At 39.8% G+C, this 16173-nt stretch overlaps 1 protein-coding gene across 10 annotated transcripts in view; it reads left to right on the top strand.

Moving 5' to 3' along the window:
* The first annotated feature begins 775 nt into the window (after window positions 1-775).
* The window catches only part of LOC137375347 (DISP complex protein LRCH3-like), a 182825-nt gene continuing 167427 nt past the window's right edge, over window positions 776-16173 (top strand). For all 10 annotated transcript variants that reach the window (XM_068042372.1, XM_068042378.1, XM_068042376.1 and 7 more), the window contains exon 1: window positions 776-1023. In XM_068042372.1, the coding sequence (XP_067898473.1) occupies window positions 783-1023 (241 nt within the window). In that variant the 5' untranslated portion in view covers window positions 776-782. The remainder of the gene's footprint in view (window positions 1024-16173) is intronic.

The raw sequence follows: 16173 nt of genomic DNA, 5'->3' as shown, positions 1-16173 counted from the left end.
CACTACTGAGCCAGCGGCGCTTGAGATGGCTTGGCCATGTGAGCCGCATGGAAGATGGCAGGATCCCCAAAGACACATTGTACAGCGAGCTCGCCACTGGTATCAGATCCACCGGCCGTCCATGTCTCCGCTTTAAAGACGTCTGCAAACGCGACATTAAGTCCTGTGACATTGATCACAAGTCGTGGGAGTCAGTTGCCAGCGATCGCCAGAGCTGGCGGGCAGCCATATAGGTGGGGCTAAAGTGTGGCAAGTCGAAGAGACTTAGCAGTTGGCAGGAAAAAAGACAGAAGCGCAAGGGGAGAGCCAACTGTGTAACAGCCCTGACAAACAAATTTTTCTGCAGCACCTGTGGAAGAGTCTGTCACTCTAGAATTGGCCTTTATAGCCACTCCAGGCACTGCTCCACAAACCACTGACCACCTCCAGGCGCTTAACCATTGTCTCTCGAGACAAGGAGGCCAAAGAAGATGAACTCCCAATACGAGCCTAATGCCTTCAATCGAAGCCAACTTTCTCACCACCCTTCAAAAACTTCTCCCTACCTGGTAACGTTCTTTAAACCTGCCGATTATTTGTGAAATATAAATTAAATGTCAGTCTTTGAATGATGGAAGTTACATTTTTTAAACTAAACACCTCTTATTTTCCCCTGTCTGTTACATTTGACTCTTTGCTTCTCTCACAATTTATAGTCTGAATATGGACGTCAAATACCGTCAGCGCGCACGCGCGGTTTGACCGGCTGCTGGCACCTGCGCAGTGTTGACCAAAGGTCTGTAATGGCGGCGGTGATGTTGATGTCGGAGTGTCAGCCCGGGATCGCAGGCGGTGGTGTCGGATTGAACGAATTCAGCGGCGGAGGCAGCGGTCCGGGATCGGCTCACGCCCCTTGGAACAGGAGTTTGGAGAGAGCGCTGGAGGAAGCTGCTGCGACGGGAGCATTGAACTTAAGCGGGAGGAAACTGAAGGAGTACCCGAGGAGCGCGGCGAACCAGGACCTGACGGACACCACGCAGTCGGGTGAGCGAGAGCACGCACGCGGATCGCAGGGTTCGAACTGAATTTTTGGAATGTTGCCATCAATACCGTTTGAACAGGGAGGCGCGGGTTGGGCACGAGCACCCGAGCCCGGGGCATGCGTAGGGGAGCGGACCCGGGTCGGACAGACGCACGCACCGAGACTCTGCAACTCCTTCATTGGTCACTCGCCAGTGATGAAGTAACTAACTACTTTGAGTTTCTCGTGTCTGAGTAATTTGAAAACGCTTTAGTTGCGTTAAACTATGATCAGATGTAATTTTCATAACACTAGTTATTCCAAATTGATTTCAGCCATGTGTTATATTAATTTACAGTGGTAGGGTGACGGATTCAGTGCTCAAGGTCACACCAAAAGAGTAAAATGTTGATCCAGCTGTGAAAGCGTGGAAGAGGCAACACAGTGTACCGCACTGGACATGATGTAATCCTAGTTCTTTGCAAATGGTTAAAATGTTGGATTATCTGCTGTTCATGTGATTTTAGATTTGTGACTATTGTCATGGTTTCAACTACCTGTTGTGTATTCCTGACTCCCCCAATCCTTCCTACCACACATTCAGAAGAGTTTAATTACATCGGAACTGGAGTAGGCCATTCTGCCTGTCCTGTCAGTTAGCCCAATCTCATCACAGGATCCCTCAATGCAGTATTTTCAGACAGTTGTGATGAGTATTAAAGCTTATAAAAATACAAAGTATGATGCCCATCAACAAGTGTATAGTAAACAAGTAAGTCAACATCTGTTTTATTAAATAGGATCCTATGGTTTTTAAAGCTGTTTCATTGATTGCATTCTATGATGCTGTCCACTTTTCCATGAAAGCCACAAATCAGTGGCTTTGATGATGACTTTGCAAATACTGTATGAGTAAAATATTGAAAACTTTATCGCTAAATTTGTAAGCAACAGAGACTGTCTACAGTGAACTGGGCAAATCTGTTCGAGTAAATTGACAGAAGATCAGCGGGAGGTGTTGAAAAATATTTTAATGTGATACAGAACCAGTTTATACCCCTGAGGCACAAGAGCACTACTTGCCAGAAAAACAGCCATGGATGACAAAAAAGGATGCATAAAACTAAAAGAAAAAGCACACACAAATGCAAAAGAAAAAGCACACACAAATGCAGAAGAAAAAGCATAGATCCTGATGACTGGGAGAGATATATTGTAATTAAATTAATGGAATGGGGGACAGGTTGAATAATTTACATCAGTGTTTACAGTAAAGGAAGAGAGGGATAACACGCCACTCATCCCAAGAAAACTAATATTGAATTGGGCTCATCAAAAATTAATATAAGCAAAATAACAGCATTGAATAAAATAATAGCAATAAAGAATGACATCCCCAGGACGAGAGAGTTTCCATCTCAGAGTTTTGAAGAAAGTAGGTGAGAATATTGTAGATAACAACTATAATTTATTTATTTATTTAGAGATACAGCACTGAAACAGGCCCTTCGGCCCACCGAGTCTGTGTCGACCAACAACCACCCATTTATACTAACCCTGCAGTAATCCCATATTCCCTACCACCTACCTACACTAGGGACAATTTACAATGGCCAATTTACCTATCAATCTGCAAGTCTTTGGCTGTGGGAGGAAACTGGAGCACCCGGCGAAAACCCACGCGGTCACAGGGAGAACTTGCAAACTCTGCACAGGCAGTACCCAGAATCGAACCCGGGTCCCTGGAGCTGTGAGGCTGCGGTGCTAACCACTGCGCCGCCCTTCCAAAGTTTTCTCAATTTAAGAACTGCTCCTTTAGAATGGAAAATTGCACATGTCACTCCACTATTTAAGAAAGGTGAGAGGGGGAAACCAGGAAATTACAGACCAGTTTGCCTAGCATCTGTTGTCAGGAAATTATTAGAGTCCACAATTAAGGATAGAGCATCTGAACACCCTAAATTTTCAGCTGATTAAAGAGAGCCAGCATGGATTTGTAAAGAGTAGATAGATCATGCCTGATGAACCTGATTGAACTTTTTGAAAACATGATTAAAGTATTGGACATGAAAATGTCTATGGATGTTATTTACATGGACTTCCAACAGGTATTTGATAAATAAAAGCAAGTATTTGATAAAGCCCTTCGTAAGAGATTGTTAGCTAAAGTTGAAGCTCATGGAATTGAAGGCAAATTATTGACCTGATTAGGAAGTTGGCTGAGTGGTAGGAGACAGAGAATAGTCATAATGGGCAGGTTCTCTAATGGACAGGATATGACTAATGGTGTCCCACAGGGATTTGTGTTGGTGTCCCAACTGTTCACCTTTTAATAATTACGTAGATGATAGGATAAAGAGCCACATATTCAAGTTTGTTGATGACCTCGAGATAGGCGGCATTGTAAGTAGTGTAGATGGAAGAATAAAGTTACAAAGAGATGTTAATTTCGGAGTGTCTCCTGAAGAGGCAAACCATGCGCTGACGTCATCGGTGCGTCTGACCATTTGGCAGCTTGCCAGTATGGGTGCATGCGCTCATCAGCGTCACAGGTAATGACGTCTGATTGTTGCTTCACTGCTCAACAGTCGCGATCGCCACCTCCATCTCCCCCAACAGTAGACTGCTCCCTCCCGCGATCACTGCCTCCATCGCTGCTTCTCTTCCCTACACCTTCCCGTCGTTCTCTCCCGCGCCCGCCAGCTTGAGACTGCTCCCAACTGCTCGCTGCTCCATCCTGCCACTTGCTTCTCGGGCAGCGAGGGCAGGAGCAAGTGGCGGGAGGGACTGGGAGAGAATGGCGGGATGGAGCAGCGGGAGGGAATGGGGAAGAGAAGCGGCGATCGCGAGAGGGATGGGGGTTGTGGAAGTGGTGATTGCAGCCATTGAGGGATGATGGGGTTTGGTTTCAATTCGTTATTTGTGTCAAATTGAACAGCACCATTTTTATTACTGGCAGCTGCCTGAGATTTCACAGACAATGATGTTTCAGTCGACGAGGCTGCATTTTTGCATGTGCCAGTACTGCACTACCTAGTGGTTGCGTTAATAAAAACAAGAAATGCTGGAACCACTCAGCAGGTCTGGCAGCATCTGTGGAAAGAGAAGCAGAGTTAACGTTTCGGGTCAGTGACCCTTCTTCGGAACTGACAAATATTAAAAATGTCACAGGTTATAAGCAAGTGAGGTGGGGGTGGGGCAAGAGATAACAAAGGAGAAGGTGCAGATTGGACAAGGCCACATAGCTGACCAAAAGGTCATGGAGCAAAGGCAAACAATATGTTAATGGTGTGTTGAAAGACAAAGCATTAGTACAGAATAGGTGTTAACGGACTGAATATTGAACAGCAGCAAGTGCAAACATGAAAAAAAACAGTGGGCAAGCAAACTCAACAAACTAAGATGAAATGAAATAAATGCTGCCAGACCTGCTGAGTGGTTCCAGCATTTCTTGTTTTTATTTCAGATTTCCAGCATCCGCAGTATTTTGCTTTTATTTTAGTGGTTGCGTTGTCAGCAAATGCAGCCTAATAAATTAAGTGAATGGGCTAAACTGGGCAATTGTGAGGCAATCCACTTTAGCTGTATAAAGGATAGAACAGGGTGCTTTCTAAACAATGAAATGCTAGAAACAGTGGAGATCCAAAGGGACTTAGGGATCCATGTACATAAATCATCAAAATGTCATGGACAGGTGCAGAAAATAATCAAAAAAGGCTAATGAAATGCTGGCCTATATATCGAGAGCACTGGAATACAAAGGGGTAGGAGTCATGCTTCAGCTATACAAAGCCTTAGTTTGAGCACACTTGGAATCCTGTGTCCAGTTCTGAGCACCACATTTTAGGAAGGAAAAATTGGCCTTGGAGAGAGTACAGTGCATATTTAGAATGGTACCTGGACTTGAAGGATTAAATTTTGAGGAGCTATTATACAAACTAGGATTGCATTCCTTGGAATTTAGAGATTTAAGGGGTGATTTGATCAATTTTCAAAATTAAGGGGAACTGATAGGGTAGATAGATAGGAACTATTTCTGCTGGTTGGGCAGTCTAGTGCTAGGGGACATAGCCAAGAAATAGAGGAGTTAAGTTGGGAAGCACTTCTAAATGCAAAGGGTGGTAGACGTTTGTAACACTCTTCTGCAAATGGCAGTTGATGCTAGATCATTTGTTAATTTTAAATCTGAGATTAATAGATTTTTGAAAAGACCACCTTCACTTACCACTGCTCTCATTTTTTGTTAAATCATTTCAATGTAAGCATGCTACTTTAATCTATTGGACAATACTGTGCCTAATAATTTTGATTTAATTTGAGCTTTTATAGTGTTTGCCATCATAGTATAGTTTGATTTGAATATCATATATATCTTTTATACAATGAGAAGGATGTATAAAGAAAGTCAACAGGAATAACCCACATTTAAAATGCCTGAAGTCATCCCAGGGATGTAATCCTTCAAAAAGTGGGCACAGAGCCAAAAAACATGATATTGGGAAGGGTGATTGAAAATTTGTTCCAAGAGGTGGGTTTGGAGAAGGGCTTTCAAGAAGGAGAGGGAGGTGGAGGCAGAGTTGTTAAGGGAGTGAATTGCAGAGCTTGGCCCTAGACAGCTGAAGGCACAGCTACCAATGATGGATGAAGTAAGGTGGTGGGGGGAGAGTGTGGATATCAAGCCAGAGTAAAGCATAGTTTCTGGGAGAGGAAGGGGGTGAAGTCATGAAGAGATTTAAACGCATGTGAAAATTTTAAATTTGAGATGTTGGGGGACTGGGAGCCAAAAAAGGTGAGGACAGGAATGATTGGAGAACAGTACCTTGTCTGGGATAAGATGTGGGTAGCAGAATTTTGGATGAACTGTAGTTTACAGAGGGTGCCAGATGGGTGGTCAGAAAGGAAGACATTAGAATAGTTGAGTGTGGTAGTGACAAAGGCAAGGATGAGTGTTTCAGCAGCATATTGGCTGATGCAGAGGCGGAAGTCGATGATGTCTTGGAGGTGGAGGTAGGTGGTCTTTGTGATGGAGATTGCGAACAGTCGGATTCAACTTGGTATAATGGCTGGGGAGGGGGATGGAATCAGTGGCAAGGATGTTGAGTTTGTGCCAGAGGCTGGAAGTATGGCTTCAGTCTTCCCATTGCTTAATGGATCTATGACTGGATGACATTCAGGCAGTCAGATGGAGAGATACAGCTTGGTATCACTGGCAGACATGAGGAAGCTGACCCTATGTTTGTGGATGATGTTGCCAAAGGTCTTTGCTAGTTGCTTGACAAAGAGCAATGTTCCCTGTAAAGCTTTCTGCTTTTGTTTATCAAGGCAAATATTTATCAATTTAAAATCTGTGAAAATGTTGAGTGTTTTTGAATTTTGAAACATGTTTTTGTTTCAGTAACTATTGCATAATTGTTTTACCCCCACTCCTCAATTAATCAAGTGGTTAACAATACCAGTATTAAGGAATATACACGGAACACAAAAGTCCGAGTGTATCAGGCCTGTGTCCTCAGTACCTTGCTCTATGGCAGCGAGGCCTGGACAACGTATGTCAGCCAAGAGCGACGTCTCAATTCATTCCACCTTCGCTGCCTCTGGAGAATACTTGGCATCAGGTGGCAGGACCGTATCTCCAACGCAGAAGTCCTCGAGGCGGCCAACATCCCCAGCTTATACACACCACTGAGCCAGCAGCGCTTGAGATGGCTTGGCCATGTGAGCCGCATGGAAGATGGCAGGATCCCCAAAGACACATTGTACAGCGAGCTCGCCACTGGTATCAGACCCACCGGCCATCCATGTCTCCGCTTTAAAGACGTCTGCAAACGCGACATGAAATCCTGTGACATTGATCACAAGTCGTGGGAGTCAGCTGCCAGCGTCCGCCAGAGCTGGCGGGCAGCCATAAAGGCGGGGCTAAAGTGTGGCGAGTCGAAGAGACTTAGCAGTTGGCAGGAAAAAAGACAGAGGCGCAAGGGGAGAGCCAACTGTGTAACAGCCCCGACAAACAAATTTCTCTGCAGCACCTGTGGAAGAGCCTGTCACTCTAGAATTGGCCTTTATAGCCACTCCAGGCGCTGCTTCACAAACCACTGACCACCTCCAGGCGCTTACCCATTGTCTCTCGAGATAAGGAGGCCAAAGAAGATAATGTTCATTAGTTTCTTCAATATTCTTTTTTGCTTTTCCAATTTGTGCTTGAAACATTGAGGAGATGATTGTTTCAGGATGTTCTAGTCACTTAAAAGTATACAGTAGTAATGCTCAAATACTATATTCTACTGTGTTGTGCAGTGTAGTCTGGTGGGAGAGTATGCATGGCATGAGCTAGAATGTCACTTGTTATTTCAGGAGCCTGCAAATTTAGGATTTTCGCTTCTTTAAGTTAGACTACCAGTAGATTCAAGAAATTCCAGTCTCATTGCGCCGGTAAGTATTTTTTAAGCTTTCACCTTAGATGCTGTGAAACTGACAAACATTAATAAAGGTACTTGCAAGTCAGAAGTAATTTTATTGCTATGATGGTAACTGTGAAGAAAAATTAAACAATTTCACATTTAAATTTAAACACTTCAGCTTGCCTGCCTTTTCATCCTCGTCTATTTATTTTTTTCTCTATACCTCCTAATTGCATGAATATTTTTTAATCTATTTTAAAAACTGTTCTTAATCTATTATTTTGTCAGCCTTCTTGTTTCCGTTGCCCTTCTGGGTGAGGGGGCACCTGGGAAAAAAATGTTAGTTTTGATTTGCTAAAAACTGACATCACATACTATTTTGAGCCAGTTCATAGATTAACCAAACTGTAAACTTTGGCTGCCCAAGGACCCTAATAGCGCTGTGCACGGCAGGCTAAGGTCAAAAGATATTTTAGTTTTTTCACAGATGCTATGTGGATAGATTCGTATTTTGAATTTTTGAATATAGGCTTAAGAATTCAGTTGTCAGATATGAGAAAGAATTCATGTAGTTTAATATTACACTTTAAACACTCTTAGGGTAGACTATTATTCTTGGAAATCATTTGTATGTATTTGAGATATATTAAACCTATGAAGCTATAATAAAGTTTTAGCTTGTTAAAGAAAATATCATACTCCAGCTTTGAAGGAAAATATTGTTGTTGAAGCACATGTTCTACTTCACTTCCACATCCCCTGGCCACAGTTTTGATCTTCTGTTGAGTTGTATTTCAGTCACCCTTCTGACTAAAATAGTAACTGAAAGGTTAAAATTAGGGGTGGGAGGGCAGGCAGTGGGGTATGGGTAGAGGGAGGAGTCTTTATTAAAGGCATGGCAGTAATTTTTTAAAACACCTGAGAGATTGCAGATTTTTAAAATAAGATAATGTGACAGATAAGGATAATATTTTATTTGTTGGATTCCAATAAGTTAAAATTTTTGAACATTGTGCTGACTCACATAGTTGCTTTTTTTAAAGGTCAGTCTAGAGGCTTTGCTACTCAAGTTACGTGGTTCCTAGAACTCTAAAATTAAATATTTTTATACATAACAAACTTTCTGTTAAAACAAAAATAAAATGGACAAGGGAGAGAGAAATTTTGCTTTAAAACAGGGTTTATTAAATCTTTGTCTTCTGACCATTCTAGAACAATATTTACTGCTGTAAAAAGATATTAAAATGAGTATAATTTTCAACCAGCACTTATCAATTAGAATGCACCCACATATCCAGAAATGTTGGCAATCGAGGGGGTCCTTCTTGTTGAAACTGCAGGTTATTTGCAGGTAGGCTCAGAGAATTTAATGGGCCAGCAGGTGGTTGTTTGGAAGATTGTGCCTTTGCCATGTCTGAAAGAGCTATCTACTTCATTCTTCCCCATGTGCATTAGCATTTTTCTACTTTCTTTTTGAAAGTTATTACAGTCCCTTCTTATAGGCATTCCATATCTTAACAATCCTCGGTATATTAAAAGAAAACTCTGAACCTCCCTGTTCTTTTGGTGACTGTCTTAAATTTATGTCGTCTGACCAAAGAAAATTAATGTTTCCAATTGACTTTAAGAAAACCCCTCGTAATTTTGAACAACTTTATCAGCTCTATTCTTTGTTGCAATGGAAAGAAGCCTAGTTTCTGTAGACTCTCCTCATACCCGAAGTCTGTCATCCCTGATATCTCATTCACCACCTGCATGGTGTTAACAACTTCCTTAAAGTAAGGTGCCCAAAAATGGATGCAGCACTCTAACTGTGGCCTGTCCACTGATTTTTGTTTTGTTTCACTTCATTATTTTTGTAATGCAATGAATGTACTCTATGTCCCCATGTTCGCAGCTTTACCAACTTGTCCCCTGTCTTTGACTTTGTGTATCAAACTCTTTTTAAAGTGTTAAGATTTAGTGTACATGTTCCCTCATTTATGCTCCCAAAATATTTAATTCCACACCTCTCTGCACTAAATGTTGTCTGACCTTTATCTTCTCAATTTAACAATTTGTTCATAGATAGTAATTGTACATATTATTATCATAGGGTTAAAGCTCCCATCTGTGAATATTGGATTAATTTGGATTTGAATTGGTAGATTGCCATCAGCCTAAAGCAAATCTGTTCTTCCTGTGTGTAATGGACTGGTGACCCAATACTGCTTGGCACTTAAACTGAAGCTTGACTGAGGAACTGGGAGAGTTTGGAAGACCTAGTTTCATTTGGAAGATTACACCCTAGAGTGACTGTGATACTGTTGAATAAAATAGGGCTTCATTTATGAAACAGGATTATGTTGTGAGTTTTGATTTAATATCGTTCCAGAGGACTTGCTGTAAACATACTTCCAGGGCATCATGTACTGAAAAACAGATTAGCAGTTTACATTAATAGTAAGACTTTCCACCTTAGGAAATTGTAATGTCTATAATATTTCTTGTTCTATTCCAAAAATCCTAACTTTAATGCTAGGGGAATAGAGGCGATTCCTGCATTTCCAAATATTAAAAGTTGGAATAAAAACAGAAAGTGCTGTCTGTTCGCGTTCTGTGATCTGTGGAGAGAGAAACAGAGTTAACGTTTCAGGTCGATGACCTTTCATCAGAATTTGATGAAAGGTCACAGATCTGAAACGTTAACTCTGTTTCTCCCTCCACAGATGCTGCCAAACCTGCCGTGTGTTTCCAGCACTTGCTGTTTTTATTCTGGATTTCTAGCACTTGCAGTGTTTTGCTTTTAATTAAATAAACGTTGGAATTGTCCTTTGATCAGCATTCTGGTTGAAAGTGGTTATGCATGTAATTTTTTTTTTATTTTTCAGCTGTAAGAAGCAACGTCAACTGATTTCTTCATGCCATTATTTACATTCTCTTCTTACTATGTTTGTAAAATTTCAACATTTTGAATGTAAGCTTGCTTCCTCCCTAGATTTTTTTTTTATGGAGTGATCTAATTGATGTAGTTTACAACTGGGGCGGGATGAGGATGAAGGGAATCAAAAATCATAAAATTCCCAGTTGAAAACTGAATAGCAGTAGTTACTGTTCTGTTTTGTTGCTTCACAATTTTTGTCAGGAAATGGGAAAGTAAGTGTATCCACACAGGGTTTGATTACCTTTGGATTTCCCCCAGTCATTCCTGTGACTTCTATTTCAATATTTTTATGGGTCCCATTTTGACTTCTAATATTTCTGTACAAAGAATGATTGTTGGTACTTCAGTTTCCATTCTGTTGTAACTTATACCTGTGAGCATTTAAATGCATTTAATTGAGTAAGAGATTGGAAGTTAAGTTCGCAGGAGTAACTTGTGGTAAATACTTGTAAACTAGTGCGTATAATGTGTTGTCCAGTTTTCCTGTCTTTTCCTGAAAATGCAGCTTCGTGATGAGGTACGATTGGCTCCATCAGTTCTGCGTTCTGTCTCTCAAGCAGTCCACCCCCCATATATGAGCTTAGGTATTATATAAGAGCAACACAGCTGAGTCTGATCCTGTCCTTTCTTGAGAGCTGCATATAAACACTAGCAGGAATAGGAACCTATCTAATTTTGTTTTTGCTGCTCCCTCATCAAGGAGTGAAAAAACAGTTGTAAAGCCCCAGTTGATGCCTTGGACCTTGTGGTCTGCATGGTTAAGAACTTTGCCATGAGGTGCATTTGCCTACAAGTTGATCTTCCAAAACTTGCAATAATTTGCTAAAAACTGGGATAGCCATTAAAAGCATAAAACATTTGAGTTAAATATTACAAAGAAAAATAAGCAGTGTGCAGATGATGATTAGAAACAATCAAAGGAATATAAAGCTCCCATTGGTTTACAAAAAATAAAGGTACTGTCCCCAAGCCATACAAACTAAAAAGGCTCAATCCCTGACTTATACTGAGCTAGCTGCCCTGAGTTGGGGGAGCATTAGGGGCACTAGCACTACAGTTATCCTACTGTGCATCTAGGTCAGGAAAGGAAAAATCAGTCAGGGTTTATCTTGCTGATCGTTGTATCCTGCTGGAAGGGTAGACATGTGGACACATGGTGACACCTGCATGTTTTCCACGGTCGGGTAGCCTGCTGATATTGTGGAGGTACAGGCAGATGACTGCCCCATATTGCACTGTATTCTAATAAGGAAGTCAGCACCTTTTTGAGTGGAGGGAAGAAAATTAGAGAGTAAACTAAAAAACATTTGAAGAAGAACAGACTGAGATACTAATTTTTAATGTAACATTTTCCTCAAATAATCTTGCTGTGCACCTAATTTACTATTCTGAATTTAAACCTCCTAGTTCCTAGTCTTGCAACAAAATTAAGCAGCTCAGCAGCAACTGTAAACTTAGCCTAGTATTTCTTGTCCCTAGTTGCAGAGATGATGCAATAAGCTTTAAAATGAAATTTTGGAATTGCGAGCCATTTTTGTTTCCTCATAAAGCTTACTTTTGAACTGTGAATTCTTTGTCACAACAGTAACTCTACAATCTGGAATTTATGGGAGAAAATGGTAATTTTGAAAATGTAAACCTAATAATGATCTTCCTCATATCAAATCTTGGTTCCGTCTGATGAGTGGAAGTTGTACTGTTAACCATTTATGCACTGTAAGCACCAACTTGTGATCTCTAAGATGGTTAATGGCTAATTAAATTTGAGTGATTTCCTCTTATCAGAAATTGGAATATAATTTAACAAGTTTGAAAGAGCACAAAAGATTGTTTGTGTAAGGCATGAATACAAATTGCACATGGTACGTAAAAACAGCAAAATCAAGTCCTTCTAATTCACTGTGTCTGTGTGATTTCAAAATCTTTTAACTCATATTGAATGATTTCCATGGCTATCTTGTGAGGAGATATTGGGCTGTATGTTGCATTAGCAATGACGGCAAAATTCAGTGGTTGTCGTCATTACTCCTTTGAAACTGACAGCAGCTTCTGGGGTCTGCACTTACACAATTAAACATAGGAATTCAGAAGTTTCTGACATTGGGTGCATTGTTGAAGTCCCCCCAGACTGCAATCCGTTAGAAATCATTGAACTGTTGAAAACTTGCCCTTTTGCATTATTGGTCTCGCTGTAAAAACCTTTGAAAAAGTTACACCATGTTGAATGAGGTTTAACTGGGTTTTAATGATGTACTTAGCTCATACTTCTGAACAGCTTCATGAGCCCTGAAAGAGTAATTTTATATTTGTCCATTATATTCCACATTTTTAAAATTACATTTGATACTTTAGCTTCTATTTTAATCCCATCGCTGTATCCCAATCATTTATTTTGCCATCTGTAGAATTTACAGTTAAAAGTGAAGGGATTTATAGGTTTTTACTTCCTGTCTGTACAAATACTTCAGTGTGATTAGCTGCTTACCCTGCTTGATGTTGCAGAAGGGGAAATCCACGCAACAAAGATGCACAAAGCCTCTAGGCATTCAGAAAGGTGGGGAAAATAACTCCCTGTTTTTTGATACTGGATTCATACCAGATGTTCTGAATGTAATACTGTAGTTCATTGCTGAACTTCTTTTCTTAACAAACTTGGTGGAGTTTTTCCATTTAGGATTTGATAAAGTAGACAGAGAGAAACTTTCCTCTGGTGGGAGAGTCCAGAACAAAGAGGTAGAACTCAAGGGGCTGAATGGCCTACTCCTGTTCCTATGTAACTCGAGATATATCTACACTTACTTCACTGAATACAAAAATATAGAAGAATTTTCTGCTTTTGATTGATTGCAGAATATGGAACTATAAAGTCTATGATTTCTCCACATTACTGCATCCAACAGAGAGAAACACTTCAATTAGCATTGATATTCTAATACCTGTTCATATGCTCTAAGCTAAATTGCATAATACCAATAACAAATGCAACAATTAGCAAAATATTTGTGCGTGTGTACTTTTTTGTGCTTGCAGTTCTTTGAAAGTTTTGACTTGCATCCTGAAAATTCAACTCTTCTGTCTCAGAATATTAATTGGAATACATCTCACTGCTAAACAAGTTACCCCTCCCCCCATCAAAATTGGTTTTGTTTATTGAATAATTAAATATACAAACAAAAAGAATTCAGAAATGCTGAAAAAAATCACAAAAGGACAGGGGTAATCAAGTGGTCAGCATGAACTGAATGGCCATTTCTTATTCTTATAGTGTTATGTAGGCTTCAATCCACTGTTTTTTTTATTGTCTACAGTCATTCTTATGAGTTCTGTGTGAGACTTCAGAGTAGGTGGCAGTTTGTGGTAAATTAAAACCTGTGGGTTTATGTCTAATAGGAACTGCATCTATAAACCTGCTGTACTTTGGAACCTTCCAGCCATCAGAATGAAGCAATATCCATTCCAGTTATCTGGCATGGATTTTAAACCAGGTTTCAAAAATGGAAGATTCTAAACCACTGTGCTACCTGATCTTTTAACTGTATAAGCTTGTGATGAAAGCTAAGCCAGGCTTTCAACATATTTCATTGTGGGATGTAAGCAAGTTCAAGCTTTTTTGGCCAGAAATCATAAATTTATTGTCAGATTTATAAGTCTTGATTGTGATAATTATGTTTGGCTTTTCAAAAAAAAAAGGTTACGAGATGATTATGCATCCTTCGATAATTGCTATGTAGTTATTTTTCGCTGTTATGTCTGGGCAACTCTTGAATTGATTTTCCCTGTACCAAAAGATATTTCTGAATCCTAGAAAGATGGTAACGCATTCATAAAACTACCATATGACATGCATTCTGTGGATTACTGTAGATGAATAGTTTTTTTTGAGAGTGATAGATAATAAGGCCTTTGAAGAGCTGAAGTTCTTAGCAAGATTTAGTTCCAATGACTTAAGTTTATAAGATTCCATGAAATATCTGCATAGAGTCAGAGTCATAATGGCACAGAAGGGGTCATTTGGCCCATCGAGTCCATGCCGGCTCTCTGTAGAGCAATTTAGTCAGTCCCATTCCCCAGCTGTATCTCCGTAGCCCTGCAAATTTCTTTATCCTAACTGCCCATTCAATTTCCTTTTGAAATCAATAATTTTCTCTGTTTTCACCACTCTTGTAGGCAGCGAGTTCTAAGTCATTGCACTTGCTATGTAAGAAAGTTCTTCCTCACATCCCCCTGCATCTCTTGCCCAAAACCTTTTAAATCTGTGTCCCCTTGTATTTGAACCATCACCTTATCTAATCATAATCTTGTACACCTCTTTCAATCTCACTTGCTTCAAGGAGAACAATCCCAGCTTCTTCACCCTTAGCTTTTAGCTAAAATGCCTAATCTCTGGAACCATTCTGATAAATCTGTGTTTAAAGAGTACCCAACATGTCATAAATGTCAAACTGTAAATCATTAATGTTAAATGCATAAATCAGCAAATGGTTATAATGAGCTTAGTCATTTTAGCAGTTTGCTTGATTGTGAAAAACAAACAAAATAATAATTATGCAGGGACTTGCATATTGAAAGACTGTTGTGAGCATGTGATGTGGTCACACAGTAGTGTGTGATTTCATTTGTGGGGACCTGTTTGGCTAATGTGCAATTTGTAAAGCAGTGGGAAAGTTTTGTTCTTGATGTACAGTAAGTTAATGAGTACTGTGGCAAAATATCAATGAGTGGAGCCCTTGTATAGTAAGTTACAAGAAAGATGAAATTGGCAGGTTTTCTTAATACAAGATAGCATAGTAGCAGGCTGAAATGTGAGACAGTTGTAGCACTAACATAATTCATGAAATTTATGCTGGTGCTTTCTGGAAGCATGAAAAGGCTTCAAGAGATAGTACCAAGATTATCAAGGAGTAGCATATTTCTTATAATATGCTGCAGAAATCCTTCAATTAGGAGTGGTTAGTTGTAAACTAATATATTGGAGTACCACTTGATACTATCAGAGAGGAAGGAAAAGGATTGTGCAGTGGTATTGATTGCACAGCACTTGTGTACTTCGGTTTTAGTGGATTAAATGGAGGAGCTGTCACTGTGTGGAGTAGAGTGATTTTTTTACTGTTGGTGGTATGGAAGATAGGTTAAGTATGCAAATGTAATTTCAGGAGAAGCAGAAGTGTCAGGTTCTGAAATAATTCACTGCAGATATTTGTGGATGTTTAATCATGGAATTAAACAAAAACATACAATTTTATTTTTTAATTTACTGTTTGCTTCAAAACAGAGCAAACCATTATGAATTTTATTTTCAAAAATAGGCATAGTTTCAGTTTTATATGTTTGTAAAGTACAGTTTTTTCTGGTGAGAAGTTATGCATTATGAAAGTTTCATTTGTACAATATTGGTGAAATGAAGCTGCATTGAGTTCTCTATAGCCAGACTCAGAAGTAGTATTCAAACATTGGTTGATTGGCAAGAGGTAAGGTTTTGGGGACAATGGTATTTCTGTTCTGTTGTATAATTCTTTTTTTTTGTAGACAAATGATTTTGCACAAGCATTAATGAAACATTCTAGGGTAGTTTACCAGTCAAATGTCTTATGAATATCAGTTGATTCTTTGAATTAGTTGTTTCAACTTCCACTCCTGAACCTCGTGCTAGGTGATGTTGTCAATGACACTTTTTCTGCTTTTCCTGTGAAAACCACCATAATTACTTCCTCTAGCATCTGCCTTTTCCTGCCACCTCATCTTTAACCTTCCTTTCTTTTCTTGTGCATTCTCAATAAGCTCTGTGCTCGCCTCTCAAAATTTAACACAAATGTGCTTCAGTAAAATTAGATTTTGCGTGAAGCTGCTAGCAA

The sequence above is a fragment of the Heterodontus francisci genome, chromosome 11 (genome assembly GCF_036365525.1).
Source record: "Heterodontus francisci isolate sHetFra1 chromosome 11, sHetFra1.hap1, whole genome shotgun sequence".
Taxonomy (NCBI): Eukaryota; Metazoa; Chordata; class Chondrichthyes; order Heterodontiformes; family Heterodontidae; genus Heterodontus; species Heterodontus francisci.
The sequence above is the reverse complement of the archived record's forward strand: the minus strand, read 5'-3'. Positions and strand labels throughout refer to the sequence as shown.